Source organism: Ursus maritimus, unplaced genomic scaffold (genome assembly GCF_017311325.1).
Source record: "Ursus maritimus isolate PB19 unplaced genomic scaffold, ASM1731132v1 scaffold_1, whole genome shotgun sequence".
NCBI classification, from domain to species: Eukaryota; Metazoa; Chordata; class Mammalia; order Carnivora; family Ursidae; genus Ursus; species Ursus maritimus.
Window position 1 is genome coordinate 44101861 of NW_024423343.1, and position 19027 is coordinate 44120887.

Consider the following 19027-nt stretch of genomic DNA (forward strand, 5'->3'; position numbering starts at 1 on the left):
TAGAAATAATAACACCACCATCTACTCTTATGTAGCTCTTTGTAATTTGGAACTTAGTTAATAATATATTACTCATTTTAGTGCCACTAAACCCTGTACACTGGTCAGGGCAAAGCCCTTTTCTCAAATGCAAAATAGGAGTGCACAGAGATAAAGGAGTTTGTGTTTACGAAATTGGTAAGTGGCAGAGCTGTTGTTTAAAGCGAGACTTTCTGCATCCAGATGCAGTATACTTCCCATCCCTTTACACGAACATAGTAGACTGGTTTTTGACAGAATAAAACTTTCTGGGACAAGAGGGACCTGCAGATGTGTTCCCCCAAACAAGAGATGTGGAGAAATCCAGAGATAATCTTAAAGTATGACGCATTACAAATTTGTTTGTCTAAAACAGACTCTTCACCTGGACTTGACTTGGGCACAGTTTTAATCGTCCCCTTCCAGAATCTGGGCAAAGAAACTGAATCTGGCAAGGAGATAAGAATACTTCCTCTTCAGTCAAAAGAAAGGGTTAAAATTTGATCCTTTGCAAGTTTAAGGTGGACAAGAGCCCTGGATTATCTAGACACCAAAAACTAGGCTAAAAGGTAGTATTTCCTCCCTAATGTCTTTTTCAGCTTATAGGGAAAAAGTGAAGGGGTGTGTGTCTGGGGGAAGGATTAGGGAGGGGAGAATAGGACTATTTTCTTCTAACAGTCTGTCTTTAAAAAAAAAAAAAAGAAGGAGGAGGAAAAAAAAGAGAAATAAAAGTTTGTTTCTGTGATTAAGCCTCCATTTATGTTTAAAACATAAATGAAGTAGGGACAGTTCAAGGCACAGAGGCGCGTGTTCTGATTTGGTTGTTTACCATCAATCAGACCGTTGCTTGGCAGACACTGGATGGTTATGAGCCTGAACAAGCTGAAAAGGGGCAGGAAAAGAAGTGGAGGCAGCATTCTTCCTATTTAAAGCTGCATCGCTTGAAAAAAGTTTTCTCAGACTGTGCTGGAGCTGGTGCTGAAAAAGGGGGTTTGCAAAGGCTGCCCCGGGGCCGGTGCTGAAAGAGCCCGCAGCTGACTTCATGGTGCTACAATAACCTTAGAAACTACTTTTCACTCCCAGGAGGACCCACATGTCTAATATTTAGACATGATGGCAAACTGGGTGGAAGCAAGACCTCTCCTCATTCTTACTGTTTTATTAGGGCAGTTTGTCTCAATAAAAGCCCAGGAAGAAGGCGAGGATGGTGAGTTTGCCGTTTGCTTTGCTTGTGGTGTTTCTTGCGCGGTTTGGGAAATAGGTGGAATGTTAAGCCTCGGGAAGGAAGAGCGTGAAGAGGAAGTTCTGGTTTGAAGTTGAGAAGGGGGCTGACAGATTTGCACCTGGGAAACGGATCGGAAGACAATCAGGATGTCCGTAAATCCGGAGCTTCTACATCTGCCGTGGGGCAGAGTCCACTACTGAATATTTCTGGGGCAGTCTAGGCTAAGTCCTTTTGCCTGAATGTGGAGAGTGGGAAGTTTAAAAGAAAAGAAGAGTGCTTAAAACGGAGCACTAAGGGCACTTTTAGTCAGAGGAGCTCTGTTCTGTGGGCTGGAGTTTCAGAGCAAGGGAAAGTCGCAGCAGAAGCTGGGTAGGGTGGAGTCTTTTTTGTACTCAACGTCAGCTGCTTCATACAATTCTTTGTTTAGAAAAACCTCTGCAGCCACTCTGATAACTGATTTTTCTTTGTCTTTGGCTCCTTGTTCTTCTCTCTTTACAGACTTTTACTTCTTTCCCATTTTTATTTGTGATCTTAAAACTGCTTTTGCTTACTGAGAGACAGTCTCGTTTACTTCTCCGTGACAGAGCCTGATAGAAGCCAGATTTCTTAAACAGTGGTATTTTCCCACCCTACTGACTTGATTATCAAGACAGTGGTGGTTCCCTGCTGGATGGCGGAAGGCAGCAAATCGGCATGCCTTGTATATAATGTATTTATCATGGAGTATTTGCATGGGCATTATCCTTTAGACGAACGTTTCTTTTCTTTTTTTTCTATTTTAAGAGGAACCTTGTCTGGTTACCATTTTTTTTTTTCCACTATGCAGTTTGCTCATGTGAGGGTTGGGTTGTATGGTATGGTTAAGCAAAAATGCCTGGCTGCTATAGAATATAAGAAAATACTTAATTTGGTTCCACTGACTATTAAATCCTTATTCTCCAGACATGTTCTTTTTCATAATTGGCCATTATAGTTTTTTGTAACTATTTAACATCAAACTCAAGTTTTTAAAACTCAGCACATTTAAACTTTTCTGTTATTGTCCTTCATATATACTTTAGTGTGTGTGTATATATATATATATGCAGATATATACACACATTTTTGTATGTATATATTTTTTAATACCTACTTCTGTGTCTTTTTGCTCTGAAGATGGTCATAAAATTAACCTAGAGGCCACAAGTTCTAAGAATCATTTTCAGAGTGAAAATAAGAATGTGAGATGAATACCCAACAATCTGTCCAGAGTCCCATAGAGGGGGCACTTTCTAAAATCTTGGAACTTTTTATGTTACTTTTTATGTTTTCAAAAATGAGGCAATTTACAAAAGGTGAAACTTTTAAGTTTCTTTGTACTGGTGTGAAAAACATGCGTTGTTTGGAAGGGTGGGGAAAATAATTGGGAAGTAGAAGTCAAGCAAGGGAAGAGAAAAAACACAGAGAAATTACAAAAGAAATAGCAAATCTAATTATAAAAGGGACGGTTCACTCCCCTCCCCCACCAAAACAATCAACAATTTTAATTTAAAACTTAACACAACGTTCCTTGTTAATATATTTTTAAAAAACTTACTTTTATAAAGTGTGGAAATAATTGAACATGTGAATAAATGAAAGAAGAGTTTCATGAGGTCTATGGAATAGGCCATATGTTAACAGACTTCCCCAAATAGTTGTAATTACTCTGTAGGTGTTTCTGAAAAATAAGGAGAGCTTAATTTTTCTTAGTATTAATTTACATAAATGTTAGAAATTTGTTATTTGGTGCAAACCTGTCCCCATGTCCATACCAACCTCTCTTCCCCCAATATAATCAAATAGCACAGCAACTGGAATCCCAAATATCAGACTTTACAGAAAAAGTATAATTCCTTGCGTTCACATTGCAAAAAATAAATTCCTCTGTTTTATTACTCGACCTAGGAGACTATATGTGATAAAAATTCAATAGCAAAAGGAAGTAGTATGACCCTAATTAACAGTAACCTAGAAAAGAATTCCGGAATCCAGTATATTCAGAGTTTTGTAACTTGTATTGTACTTACTTACCGTGCGTATTTTGGTTTCAGTTATATTGAATGGATACTTGGCAATACTTTATTTCCCCTGTTCAGGCTTGACACAAGCTTAATAAACGTGTCAGAATTTTGAAACTCCATGTGATTTTAAGTTTGGGGAAGAGTAAGTTCAGGTAAATGCTTTAAAGAAATATCTAAGGTACACATTCAAAACAAGTATGTTTTTCAAATTTTAGCCATAACTAAGTCGTATAATGTGGTGTTGACTTTGAGTACAAATATGTCCCCTTTGAAATGGAGAAACATGTTATCACATGTAAGTGGATATTACAAACTTTCATATTTTTCTTTTCAGTACTTGAGGGTGTATTTTTCATCTATTTGATTGTGGTCGTTTACCAGAAATGTAAACATAAGCATAGTGCCTGCCTGATAGAAAATCTTATGAATGATTAGATAGAAGTAAGTAAATCAAGTTTTAGGCCTTTTAGGCCCAACATTGCTACTTGTTAATAAATTTTAAGAACTGAATTGGTTTTTTAAATTCCTAAGAACTGAAAAAATAAAATAGAATAAAAAAACTTTCTAAGAACTGAAAGGAAGTTGGGCTAACTTTAGTTGAAACTATTAAGTAACCAGAATCAGAGTTAAGATGACAAAATCAGCTTTTCATGAGTTTTCGGGTATGTGTGTTTGTTATGGTGGTGGTGGGGTGCTTTAAAAGTTTTCCTTTTTGTTTTTTGTAGGAGAAAATACTAGGGTATTTATAGTAATTTTTACATTCCTAAACAAAGTTCTAACACCTAGTGAGTTATACACATTCTTGCTATTAGAAATGGACAGACTTACTCTTAGAAAATCATCTTTGGTATGAATCATTGATTTCAACAACAGAGAAGTAACAGAAGAAGGAAAGGTACAGAAATGTACCATTTTATTTCCAGAGGCCAGGCAAGTAACATGAACAAGTGAAGCAAGTGAGTGTTTTACATCAACAGGGAATGATGGGCCTGTGGTGAACTGAAGATGCATGCCCACTTTAAAGCATTCAAAGCTAACATTTTCAGAAAGCATTGCATAAGCCAAATGCAATATATCTGAGTGCCAAGTTTGGCTCATGGACCATAAATCTGCAGCCTTCTTGTTGCAACCCTACACTGATATTCTGGACCCAACCCGACTTCTGATTACTAAGAGATGAGGGGCTCACAGTCCTTTTTATATCATGGTCTCTTGCATTTTATTATGCTATATCTGCCATTTATCTCATCGTTAAAATACAAATTTGAAGACACATGCTTATTGCTCACTACTACTTGGATCAGATCATTTTAAAGGAAGTAGAGAATATGAATACATAGATTAAGATACTTGATCACCCATAAATCGTTTTATACTCATTACTATTGAAATAGATACTTTGGATCATGTAGGACATGCAAACATTTCTTTTTTAGTGGATGTTTTAATTTAAGTTCAGCTGCATCTAGCAGAATTCAATAGTGGGTTTTTTTTCCCCTTTTTAAAAGAAGCTTTTAGTTAAGTAGTGAAAGGCTGGTATATTAGCTCTACAAAGTCATCAAAGACTCAATCTCTTTCTCGTTCTCTACTCTTATATCCCTAGGGTATAATCCTTGAAGTTATGGTCCTAGATGGCTGCTGGGGTTCCAGCCATTACATTTACTTTCCAGGCATCTGGATAGAGGATGAGAGACAAAGGTGGTGATTCTTCCTTTTTCCATGGAGACAATTAGGTCTTCATTCCATTTCAGCTTACTTAGAGTGGCTGGAATTTAGTCATATAGTCACACAAAGCTACAAGAGTGGCTAGGAAATGTAGTCTTTTTGCTGGGTAGCACTAGCTATGTATTCTACTGAATAGAGTTATGTTATGAAGGATATAAAAGAGAGAATAGTTGTTAGGAAGCAACTATAGTCCTGACCACAGTGAGTGTCAGCCACTTTCAGTGGAACAGATCTTCTAGTTTCAATGGGCAGGATATAGTCATGTGATCAGATCTACCCTGGCTATTGTTCACTTCTGAGTAGTCTGAGTAGTCCCAAGAACACTGGATGGCACTTAAAGTAGGCTGCAGTTCTTTTTTTCCTAATTCTTGTCAGTTAAATTTAGAAGTACCTATAACTTTTATCCCAACTAAAATGAGGCTTTACTTTGAAGAGTATAACTCTATATATGTAGACTGTAGATCGATAAAGATAAATTTTTTAGACTTATTTATTTGAAAAAGAAAGAGAGAAGAGAGAGCTTGGGGGAGGAGCTGAGGGAGGAGGCTAGAGAGTCTTTGAGGCAGACTTGGCACTGAGTTTTGTACCCTGATGGGAGGCTCAGTCTCAGGACCCTGAGATCACGACCTCAGCTGAAACCAAGAGTCAGCCACACTCAACAGACTGTGTCACCCAGGTGCCTCAATACAGATAAATTTTTTATGTTGACAAATACAACATATGCTTTGACCATGACTCTTTAGGTTAGTAGGTAAACAGTTCACAGATCCGTGTTGAGCTGGCTGAATAATCATCTGAAGAGCTTGTTACCAATATAGATTCTAGGCTCCTATCCTTTCCAAATATCCCAGTTTAGTAGGTTTGGATGGGATTTGGGAAGCTCTCTAGGTGATTCTGATTCATGTTGGTTAACCACTGTATTACATCTCTGCCTAACAGTCTTTTGATCTTGATGTAGACCAGTTGGCTTCTTGTTCCAAGACTACACAACTGTGACTTGGTAGTAACTTGCTATTCCAGTTATTCCTTTCAGTTACAAGGCTGCCTAATTAAGGTTTGTAGATAAACCATTGCAAATTCACTGTCATTTCTGGAAAAATAACTCAATGCCCAAATCCTCTTCATAGTAGCTTAGGTAAGTCATTTTACTATACTCTGAGCAAATGTTATTAAAATATATTTCCAGGTGAATATATAGTTTTCATTTTCTCTCTTTTACTTCCTGTTCTTCATACTTTTAGCACTGTCCCTGCAGACCTACAATTCATTGTGTTGATCATTCTAGAAATGCACATAATGCTGGATGTGAGGTAAAAACAGAAAGAGAAAGCTTTGTTTAGAGGAGCTGGGACTTACAAGATTGGAATCATGTTAATCTATGGTCACAGAAAGAAATCTGTTTAATCAGACAATGTGCTCCTGCTTGAAGGACAGTCCATACATCATCACTTGGCCTTTTATCACATTTATAAAATGTTTAAAAGTCAGTCATTTTTTGACCTACCATTTTTTGCTCTGAGATCACAACATTGAAAAAATTAGATTACATATGAGAGATATAGTAATGGTAGGAGAAAAGACTAAAATTGTTAGTTTTTAATTGACTCATTGTATAAATTTGGGCAAGTTGTACAAGTTTATATAAAACGATAGAGTTGGGAAGAGATTGACAATTCAGTTTTTTCTCTTAATTTCTTTCCATGTAAATTTCATCTAAATTTCCTGTAAGACTGCTGAGTCATGATAGTCAGCATTTTTTAAAGTATCTACTTTTGGCATTTGCTGGAGGGGGCACACTATCCTATGGAAAATTTTGCTTTAAAATTGTGTCCACTTTGGCAACCTTAGTGTTTTTATTATATTTTATTGATATGTTCAAAACTAAGCCCTTCAGAAAAAATCAAGGTGGTTTTCATCTTATACTGAATATATTCTCTAAGGAATAGTGTATAAGAGACATCACAATAGTGCAAGATTCTTCTTATCCACATGCCTTCTATAGAAGAGGTAGCAATGTTAACAATATTAATGAATTACTATTAATAAATTAATGGAACCTTGTACCTGTAGCTCTGTGGTATAATGTTCAAACTCAAAAATGTTTACATGCTTTTATTTTTTTTTAACGTTTCTCCTGGGAAGGAGAAAAGACATCTCACTGTTTCTTTCTTTCTTTCTTTCTTTCTTTCTTTCTTTCTTTCTTTCTTTCTTTCTTTCTCTTTTTCTTTTTTGGGTGTCTGCTCAATTAGTATTATAAATTCAGTTTCAAGAGACAACAAATATATTCTCAGTAGAAGTGTTGCTTGTATCATAAGCGTCGTAGCCTTAAGGTAGTCTATATACTCTAGTAAAGAAAGTAAGCCCAGTCCAACAATCACTGGGAAAATACCTGGGTTCTGGTCCATCTCCATTATTTAGCAGTTTTGCAACCTGCAAAGAGTGCTTTAGCCTCACCAGACCTTTGGGTGCTAATCTCAAATTGGGAAAATGTACACACCCCTGTCAGTCTGATGGGACTCTTAGGCAGATCATTTGGGAACTTTACCTGAAGATAATTTTAGAACACTAAAATGAGACACAGAAAGTGATATTACAATCTGATTTCAGTCACCACAGATACAAACCTTAGTGGCATATTTTTGACTTTTACCTAATCTTTGAATTTGTTTTGAAAAATCTTCTTGATTTGTTTCCCTCCTATATTTTGTTTGTTTGTTTGTTTCCCATTTCTCAGGTGAACTTGCTCCATTAATCACGCTCTCTTTGCTATAACTACAACCACTTCCTTTCTCTGGGGTCTTTCCCCTTATCTGGTAAACAAGCTCAACTCCCTCCCAGGGCCTGTGTCTGGCTCCCACCCTTTCTTAATTCTTAGTCCAGCTGCTTTAAGAGTAGTATAGTTTTCTGCCTCTGCCTTCATGCCCACACTCTTCCCAATGCACTCTGACTTTTGCCCCCTCTATTCTAGTTAAGCTGCTCTAGTAACATGAGGACTAAAATGTGTGATGTTCCAGTAGGGCCCTTTTATCTGTTTTATCAGGCCTTTCTCCTTTATTTGATACAATTGACCACTCCAGCTTTCCTGAAAGACTATTCTCTGAAAGTTGTCTCTCTAGCTACCTGACCTTTTCCTCTCAGCTTCAGAGGCAACTTCTCCTTTTTCCCTTTGCCCCTGCTTTTTTTTCCTTACAAAATTTGGTTCACTGGTCTTCCCTGTCTATTCTCTTCCTAGATCATCTGGGAATCACTCTCAGGATTTTGCTTAACAGCTAACTGCTGAGAATTCTCAAATCTCTCTCTGCAATCCTGACCAGTGTCCTACTGATGGGCCGTAAGCACTTCAAGTTCAGTGTATCTAAAACTCAACTCATGATCATCCCTTCAAGACAAGACCATCTTTCTTATGTATTCCTTATATCAGTTAATGGCAGCATCATCTTACCTGGTCACTCAAGCAAAATTCCAATCAGTCACTAAATTTTACCATTTTATCTGCTAAATATTTCCCAAATATACCTCTTCTCCCTCTCTTCTACAAATGCCTCAGTTCAGGCCCACGTCAAATCCCTGGATTACTGCAATAGGATTTAAATTCCCTACTATGCCTCCTATGTGGCCACTTCCTACTCATATGTGTATAGACCCCCTCTGTTGCCACTGTGATATAAAGCTAAAACCTGCTTAGTTCATTACCAGCCCTTTCACCTTCTGCTGACTCCCATAAAGAATAATGTTAAGGCTCCATGGGGCGCCTGGGTGGCACAGCGGTTAAGCGCCTGCCTTCGGCTCAGGGCGTGATCCTGGCGTTCCGGGATCGAGCCCCACATCAGGCTCCTCCGCTATGAGCCTGCTTCTTCCTCTCCCACTCCCCCTGCTTGTGTTCCCTCTCTAGCTGGCTGTCTCTATCTCTTTCAAATAAATAAATAAAATCTTTAAAAAAAAAAAAAAAAGAATAATGTTAAGGCTCCTAAGCATGGCATACAAGATGTTCTATGATCTGGCTCATTTCTAGAATTTTAGTCATATCAGCTGTCACTCTCTGCCTCAAAATAAGAAATTGCTTGTAGTTCCCAACTTCCACTGTAAATACACACATGTACTTTTCCTTTTTTTACTTACATCTGCTTTCCAGATTCCACTCCATGTTATGAATTCATTTCATGTATTAGGTATGTGATAATTATTCCATGCATATATACCAATTGAATATTATTTTTGAAAATCTAAAAAAATATTTACCACCATTTATTCAAGTATTAGTGAACTTATTTCAAATTCAGTTTTTGCAGATTTGCATAATCTTGAGCAAATTTTTTATTTCTCTTAGTTTCTTCATCTATAAAATTGGAATAGTAATATTTACCTCAAATAATTGTTGTGAAGACTATCATGTATATAAACCACGTATGTCGTATGGATCCTGACAAATAGCAGGAGCTCATTAAATGATAGTTGATACTGTTATTCCATTACTATTTAATTATATAGCAGTAACAATAAATGCTTATTAGGTGATTATGAGAATGAAAATGTTAGATATTATAGAAAAATGAAAGAAATAATTTTTGCTCTCAAAGAGATGAAAGTCTAGCATAAAACTTTTAAAATGCAAATTTTCCTACCGTTGTATTATGGTCATTTTGATAATAATCAAAATATGCAACTAATTTCTAACTGGGCTATATTTTAAACCCATTTAAAAATTTTACTCCTCAAACAGTAGAGTTTTATTTTATTGGCTCCTTGTGTAGGTTTACTGTGGGAAAAAAACAAAAGAAACAAATATCTTTCCATTGGAGACTGTCTCATGGCCATGTGGTTTGAAGCACCACGCCGCCTCTCCCATTTCACACCCTGCACACACATTTCATTCTCTGCAATGGTTTCCAGTGTGTGAGCAAGCCAAGCACGATTCCTTCCATGCCCCAGTGCTACCTCATGCCTGTCTACCAACTATGTCTGTTTCAGAGTTTATTTTCTGAAACTATAATAGTCATAAAAGTCTCTGTTCGAAATTGGAAGCTTATTTGCCACACTGCATTGCTCTGGGTTGCATTTGGAATGAGAGGAATTGGTTCACGACAGAGGGATTTACAAGGCAGCTCCCAGGACTATTTGGATACAGTCATGGGGGTGACCATCTTTTCCCAGACTTTGCAGCAAGCCTCTTCATTTTCCAAAGGCTGCTGGTTTCTTCACTCTTTTTACTCCCTGGATATTTTTGTGAGGTTTACTCCAGAAAGCAGAAACTGGTGGTGTTTTCACCCAGGGAAGTAGGCACATTATTCACACTCACTCGCACTTTCCTTACTTTGCTGCACTTTTCTTTCTTCTCAGTTTTTTAAACTTAAACAAAATGACAGGTTTGATTTAGAGGGATGTATGCATATGGAAACTCACCAGCTAATTTGTTGCTGTGAATTATTTTAATTAAATCTGTATTATTCAGTATGGTGGTTCTGTGGCCATCAGTTTTAGATTTTTTCCATCATGGACTTCTAAAAATATGGGTGGGTTCCATAGCAAATAAATTCATTTATAGAGATTTAATATTTTCATTTATCTTAAATAGCAGTCATATGCTTATTATTTGCTCCTGAGGCAGAAGAACATATCAGAGTCCTTTATGCTCATTTGAAATTATTTTTAAGCCATTTCTCTCTCATTCTTTGCAGAGCTTTATATTGAAAAAATGATTAAGTTACAGTTTAATTCAGAACATCCTCTTTCTCATGTTAGTGCTAATTTTTGAGCTAGAATTTCTGGTAGGATGCATCAATGGACAGTGAGGTTAACTGGTTACCATAGAGGGTGAACTGCAAAAAAAAGTTCCTCATTTTCTGGTCTTTACTATAAACACAAAACCTCTGAAGCTTTATAAGGAAAGTTTATACTTTATTTTGAGAAGGCAGAAGGATACTGGTCATTCCAAGGCAAATGAGTGATTCTGATGTAAGAATTTTCTTTTACACAAATTTGTACTTAAAAAAAAAAAAAAAAGATTTGGGCCCTTGAAGGAGGAACAACTGAACATTTCCGCAGGGATCTTGTGTTCAAGCCTTAAGGAGCTACAAATGTTATGTCTCTCTGCGTGTTCGTAAAAAATCTCCCTTCTTTCTCTAACCATTTCCTATTTCCCCACAGATCTTGATGTCTACTGATTTGATTAGGCATGTGTTTGTGCTTTTATTTTTCTCCCTGAAGCATAGTAAAACTGAACTGAATTTTGATGAGAAAGAACTAATAAATTCCTGAACAAATGGAGTTCTCATTAGCCTGGGAAGATTTCAGTCTTCTTACAATCTGTTTATTTTTCTTAAAAAAAAAAAAAAAAAGGTGGGGTAATTATGTAGAGAATGAGACAAAAATGAAACAGAATTAGTGCTGTAGAGATTAACCAGTGAATACATTCAAAGTTCCATTGGCAGTCCTTGTGTTTGGACACATGGAGGAGGATGAAATAAAATTAAATTAGCATTTTACGATGATTAAGCTACTATTTTTAAATAATATTTTGGCATCTTCAGCATATATATAAGTATGTTTCATAAACTTGCTAAAGGTACACTTACCTGAGCTACCTTTTATTCCTTCCACATCTCTTCCATAGATGCAATGTTACAAAGTCCTAGAAGGAGTAGGTTCAGTTCTAGAAAAACAGTTTTAAAATAGATGACTTTTATTTTGTTTTGTTTTAGGAAAATATGCTTTCAAGCTCCTTTCTGTTTGGAGGGAAAGCATTGAGAATTAGGGTCTCACACTGCAACTCCACCTGGATGTCACCGTCCCAAATTTTGCTTCAAATTACAGACTTTTCCTTGGAGCCTGACCTCCTATCAAAACTTAACTGTTTGGTGTCCTCTTCTTTCCTACTCCACGAGAAACTAATACACAACACGTGCTCCGTGCTCCCTAGTTACTATTCAAATGCAGTGTTAATAATATTACTCCCTTATAATGAGAGCCAATTATACGGTAATTTGCCTTTTGCAATCTTTTTTTCACTATTCTCTGGCCATCAGAATCAGCAGACATCATGACCCTGGGTGAAAACTCCACTATCAGATCAACTCTGTGTTTCACACTTAAGGCGGATGAAACATGGCTGTGATGAACATTCTGTAATTGCCCGTGGAAGGTTCCACCATCAAGACAGTAGAATCATTTCAGATCCATTCTAATTGAAACTGGAAGTTGCCTAAGTATAATCAAAACGGAAATTTGTCCTCCACATTCCCAGTGTTTCTGAAGAGGACTTTTGGGTTTCTTCGGGATAGAACCCTGTGGTGGTACATCATATGGAAGACACAAGTGCATGGGAAGATGGGTTCTCTGTGGTATGCAGGGGTGCCAGTTAGCATCATTGCAATATACTACAATGTGAGGCACCACGCTAATGTGAGACTTCGTGATTGTACCTATATCATGTCTTGTGAGATTTATTCAGAGAATTTCAAAGAGGTTGGGAAAGTTTGTGATATCTCTTAATTTTTGTTCTTTAATTTCTCCATTTTTTTACCCTATATTCCTAAAACATAGCCATTTTAGAATAAAGAAATAGACACTACCATGATACTGTATCTCTATTTTTTTTTTTTTTTTTTGAGCCAACAGCATATATACTGTCAATTGGGCATATGGACAGAAGGAACAGGTCATTGTTTCACAGTGAGATTTTTTCTTTTTTTTTTTTTTTAATTCTAGGAAATTCCCTCATGTCCACAACTATTACCATTTTTTCAATACTTAGGGCCTTTAACAATTAGCACTTTCTACATTTCAAAGTTATCCTTTCCCACTTACTTTCAATCAGCAGTTAATAGAGCATGGGTCTTTGGAGTCTCACATCTGAGTCCTGATTTTGCCATTTGCAATCGTGTGACGTTGAGCAGGTTACTCATCTTTAAGACTCAGTTTTTTCACCTGCATATTGAAGAATTGAATTAAAATTCTTGACATTTTAAAGGCACTGAAGAAAAGCAGATATTATTAATACTTAGGATGGATTCCCCGATTAGGCCATTGCAGACTGATTTCTCCATAACCGAAATAATTTCCATCAATGCACTCCCAGTTACTAGGTGTGATAGGAGGAAGAATGGGGGAGCAGTGACTTCTAGGCATGAGGGGTAGAATGGAGGTTAGGGGGGAGAGGTATAATTGGGAGGTTTGAAATGGCAATAAATAATTTTTATTTATCTCCTGTTTTTCCCTTGAGCCAGGCCTCTGCCCAACTCTTGATTATTCACAAAGCAAGTTAGGAAAAGCAAACCAGCAAAACCCCTGGAAGTTATACTTTGGTATTAGGATGCATTTCACTAACTTGGCAGTACATTTACTCATTTAATTTTATTCTCTTTTCCTAAGATAATGATTTTGGCAACTGTTTGCACATTTGGGTCAAGTAGAGTTGCTCAAGAAAAGTGAAATCTACTTCATATATAAAACTTCTGTTTACCTTCCTCATATTTTACTGATGTTGAGGCAGACTTACTTGAACCCTGGGCAACGTTTTTGTGAGGGATGGCATGTGCCTCCACCTGGGTGGTCAGTGGAGAGTAAGGCGCTGTGTGTGTGTGTGTGTGTGTGTGTGTGTGTGAGCTCACTCAGCTTCTAGCTCAACATGGCAGTAGGACTTAGAGACCACTAGCCTGGAGACAGAGAACGGGAATAATGTGCTCACTCCTTCCTTCTAAATTCCTTATAAATACAATGTTCTGGAGCCTTGATTTCCCCATTTATAAAACAGGGATTATACTTTTTATTTTATTATCTCACAGGTACAAAATAAAAAAGTCATAATATGTGTGAAAATCCTGTTACCTATAAAGGCCAGTATAGGGATAGCGTTATTATCTTAGCATGCCTTTACTGTGAGGAACGGTTAGCTGAAGGCAAACTAAATGTTTTCTTCTAAGTAAATAATAATGTTAGCGATCCAAAGGAATATAAGACTCTCCATTGACATGAAAGAAAGCAAGTTAGGGTGTTTTTTTAAAACCTTGAATTGAGGATAGTAAAATACCTTCTTGTATAGCTTTCTAGGAACCTCCCAAAGCCCCCACATAGGAATTAAATGGGAAAAAATTAGAACAGTGGCTTTGACTGGAGGATGAACAGAACAAATAGAAAAAGAAAACATGATTTTTGTGATATAACTGAACTGTGGTCTCTCCACAAGCAAAAACGTAGCTTCCTGGCAGAAGGCTGAATCCACTATTATCATTACTTTTCCCCTATTCCTCTCTCATCAGGAAGCCTCTCTCGAAATCAAAGTGAAGCTCCGAGGGCCTGTTTGTAGCATGGTATCCCTTTCCCTAGGTCAGAAGGTGACTTTGAGCTAGAAGTTTAAACTGGTGACAAATATCCACAGCAGTCTGAGCCAAGTGTTTAGACAAAGGTTCCATCATCCCTCAGGCCTGTCTACTTTCCAGTGGGTGTATTTTAAGACTCTCTACTTGTACGGAGAGAAACATGCAGTTAAAGAGATGAGGGCTTCAACTAAATAGACTGTTAACTTTCTTTCATGAATAAATTGTTGAAATAATTTTAAAGAAAAGCTTCTAGATTAAAACTGGACCAGGACACAGGAAATCTGCATTCTAATTGCAGTTCTATCATGAACTAACTGGGTGATTTTGTGGAAGGGACTTAAATCCTCTGGCCCTCAGTTTCTTTTTTTTTTTTTTTTTTCTCTCAAACTTGTGATATATTATCCAGGGCAGTTCTTCCTGCTCTGAAAGTCTGGGACTGTAGAAGGCTTACAGAAACTACTCCACATAGGCTACATCTGTGCTCTACGCTTGTGAGGAATCTCACGTACACTTTTGGTAGATTGAGGCATCATGCATAACCTATGTAGATAATGTGTTTCTGTACTTTTACATTAGGATTTGAAGTTTTTATCCAAGTTCCTAGTTACTTACCCAACAATGGTTCACTTCAGGAATACAACTTCCAATTTCTAACTTTAGAAAATGATCTGCTTTTCAGTGAATGGCTTTACAACAAAGTTTCTAGAGAAGTTTCTAAAAGGAGACAAAGTTTCTAGGCAAAAGTTCTTTCCTATGGGGGGGGGCATGGAGAGAGAGGGAGAGAGAGAATCTTAAGCACGCTCCACACCCAGCATGGAGCCTGATGTGGAGCTCTGTCCCACACCCCTGAGATCATGACTTGAGCTGAAATCGAGTTGGACGTTTAACCAACTGAACTAGGCAAAATTTCTAAAAGGAGGTTATGAAAAACATTTACAGTAATATGGCCTCAATTTTGTAGGTCTCAGATAATTTTGAGCTTTCCAACAAGAAAGAATATGTGTAAATGTATCATGTATTGTCACCATTACAACCGTAAGACACTGTGTTCTCTGGATGTTTTTTGGTGGGACGAGTGGTTGGAGTAAAGCAGCATCCTAGGCTCTCACCCTTTTAGCTGATGGATTTGTCTTTGTAGCAGAGACACTGTTTATTTTCCTGTTGACTGAACTTACTAAACTGCTATTCTGTCCAGAGACTCCAAACATAAATGATGGATGTGTGATAACCAGCAGAAAGGAGACAAAAGAGGAGCAAGAGGATGGCATCTAGTTAGGAATAAAAAGACAGGAAGAAATACTCAGAAGTATTAATCAGCATTGTTTTGCAGGAAAACTGCAGAAAGTTTAATGCTACTTTAATGTCTTGGAACATAGAATGGAAGGTAGGATTATCTCATGATTAGAAATGTGATTTTCTGGGGCGCCTGGGTGGCACAGCGGTTAAGCGTCTGCCTTCGGCTCAGGGCGTGATCCTGGCATTATGGGATCGAACCCCACATCAGGCTCCTCCGCTATGAGCCTGCTTCTTCCTCTCCCACTCCCCCTGCTTGTGTTCCCTCTCTCGCTGGCTGTCTCTATCTCCGTCGAATAAATAAATAAAATCTTAAAAAAAAAGAAAAGAAATGTGATTTTCTAGACAACTTACTGATTGATTATTTATAAATTTTGTATTTAATAGTCATAGAGATAGCAAGTATAGATTATTATTTTTCTTTCCCTATCCATTAAAAAGCCGAGTTGTGAAGTGATGAAGAAATATAGGACCATATTTGGGATAAGAGGTAGAGTCAAGTAAAGAGTTATGCTTTGTTTCATTTTCAGATGACAGATGGGATGTTTATAGCCTGAGAGAAAGCGTCCCAGGGAAAGGGAGATCTTGAAGATACAGAAAGAAAGGGCAATAAAGATTGACCACAATACAGAAAGGCATAGTGTTGCCTGTAAAGGTAGAGAGGTTAGTGTCAAAGAGGAGATGGATTTTATATCTTTGACACTAGAAACCAGGAGGCAAAGACGCAGATGTAGCTTCAGGTGAAAGCAGTCTGATTGGGGTCCAAGGGGTGGGAATGGAAGGTTGTGATAGCTCGTGCTCGAATACATTATTTTTATTGCTTTGATTTAATGTTTTGGTTACTTTAATGCATCAATTTTAATTCAATACAAAATTAAATCAATTTAATGTAATTAATTAAATTGCATATCTTGGAATAGCCCTCGAGACCAGCCGTTCTAACTATTGGTCTGTTTAGGCTAACATGATGCAAAGATTAAATTATCAGTTAATTATTTGTTTTTATTGAGAATGTTGGTTAATTGTCAGACCGTTGCTCAAAATCCTTCTGCATCATGATACATAATGTTTCTTTTTCCAGCTGGGTGGTATGCTGTTCTTTTGGATGGTCGGCTTCAACTTTCCATCCGTCCCTAACTACCCCTCCCTGCCCCCACCACGTGTTACTAAATCACAATGATTAAAAGAGATTCCCTCTCCCTGGGGTAAGGCTAGGGTTTTCTTTACAGGCCAGTGGTCTATATTCAGTCAACATTTGTTTGTAGAGTGCTGCCTCCATAGCTGATACTACACTCTATCTAGGTAAGATTGTATAGTTCACAAAGTACATTCACTCATTTGATGCTTGCAAAAAACCTAAGAACCTTAGTTTACAGATGCGGAAACTGAGACTCACGAAAGATAAATGATGCAGTGGATTTTGGAGGATATAGAACTTAGGTTTTCTGGCTCCCAGTCCACAGCTCTCTCAATTGTATCTGATGGAGAGGAGAAAAGGAAAGGAGCTAGACCCCGTTTTAGTCAAAAGAAAAGCACTCCACATTACATGAAAATCGTGTTTGTTTAGTGCTGCATTCTTAGAGACCTCAGGGAGACCAAACCTGTGGCAGGCAATGATTAGGGAAAGTATCATTTGATCTTGTAGAGATTTAGATTTTTTTTTTTAGATTTTTTTTTTAAGACATGAAAGTTGGGGATTATCATGAAGAGCTGTAATGAGGAAATAAGCAAGCAACTTTTAATTTACCCAACTAAAATTTTTACTTTAGATGAAATAGGAAACCTTATAAGCATAGAGTTGAAAACAGATGAAATCACAGGATGTGTTGTAGGGTAAGAGCCAAAAATGACTTTGGAAAGAAAAAATTATGCAGGTTTAGCACTCAGTGTGACACCTCTAATTATTAGGTTTTCTGTCCTGGATTTCTACACTCAGCTGATTATAAAATTAATGAAAAAGTCACTGGACAAATATTATTGTGTGGTTCCTCAATCCCTGGATTCTAAGCTTCAGGTCAGGCACTGGAAGTAAAAAGAAAAATAAGAAATGGTCTTCTTACTTACAGAGTCCCAGTATGAGAGATACAGCTAGCTGTAAATTTTGTAAAGAGAACTGATAGATAGGTAACAGCATGTGTGCAGATCTGCTTAAGCTAGTCTATAAATTAGTTAAAAGCTACAAAAACCAGACATGTACACCAGACATTTTCAGTAGGAGGATCACCAATGAAAATGTTTATTTGTGAAGAAAATATTTTCTTCCTCTGTAGTGACATTTTTTTATTAAAACATTTGTTCATCTTTCCATGAAGGGAATTACAAATAACTTAAAGATTTAATCACCCGCAGAAATGTTTTACATTTGTGTAAACGCTGCCCATTGATAATGAATCAATCTACAATAACAAATATTTGTCTGCCTTCTGTGTACCAAGCCAAGTGCTGTGGTATCCTCAATCTATAGATTTATTAGTAAATTCAGAACTAGAAGCCATGGTTCCTCACCTTAGGAAGTTTCTAAATTAGTTGCGAAGTAAACACTTGAAATAATTAAGCTAAGAAATAGGATACATAAGCACTGAACAAAGATACATTAATTCTTGAGAGTAAGCCTGGGGTAAATTGAGGAAAGGGGAAAGTTGGCTGGAGCGGTTAGAAAATGAGTGAAGGTTTCAGAGAGGAAGGCAGGAGAATATGGTGTGGAAGCCATCAGATTGGGGCGCCTGAGTGGATCAGTCGGTGAAGCACCTGCCTTCGGTTCAGGTCATGATCCCAGGGTCCTGGGATTGAGCCCCACATCGAGCCCCACACCGAGCCCCACATTGAGCCCCACATTGAGCCCCACATCGGGCTCCCTGCTCAGAGGGGAGTCTGCTTCTCCCAGTGCCTGCCCCCCCTTATCCTCTCTCTCTCACTCTCAGCACTCTCTCTATCAAATAAATAAATTTTAAAAATCTTAGGAAAAGAAAAAAAGAAAAAAGATTCTCAGATCAATGGTAATTCTGTGACAGATATCCAAGGGAAGGGGGAGAGCAGAAAGGTACTGGATCCAGCAGTGTGGAGTTTTCTGACCTTTCTCAAAGGTCTTTGAGAGAATAGTTGTCCAAATAGTTAAGAACCAAAGCAAAATTTCCAGTGGTTAGAATTCTTATATGTTCAAATATATTGATTTCTGAACTAATCTCATTTAGTAGTTATTTAAATCATATATTTAAGTAAAGTTCTACTTAGCCAATTTTAGTTCTATATTATTTTCTATGGATGTTATTAATGAAATGATGGATACAATCTGTTGGTGTTTCTGCGATGTGAATATTTTTAGTGCTGGGAAATAATTTGTAGTGCTGATGAGGTATTTTACAAAAGTAGGGGACTGTGATCAGTGGATTATATAAAATCCACCTTGGTTT

General features: G+C 37.3%; 1 protein-coding gene across 1 annotated transcript in view; it reads left to right on the top strand.

Moving 5' to 3' along the window:
- Positions 1-989: 989 nt before the first annotated feature.
- The window catches only part of COL5A2 (collagen type V alpha 2 chain), a 136683-nt gene continuing 118645 nt past the window's right edge, over positions 990-19027 (top strand). Inside the window, exon 1 of the mRNA XM_008687250.2 lies at positions 990-1225. Coding sequence (XP_008685472.1) covers positions 1129-1225 — 97 coding nt within the window. The 5' untranslated portion in view covers positions 990-1128. The remainder of the gene's footprint in view (positions 1226-19027) is intronic.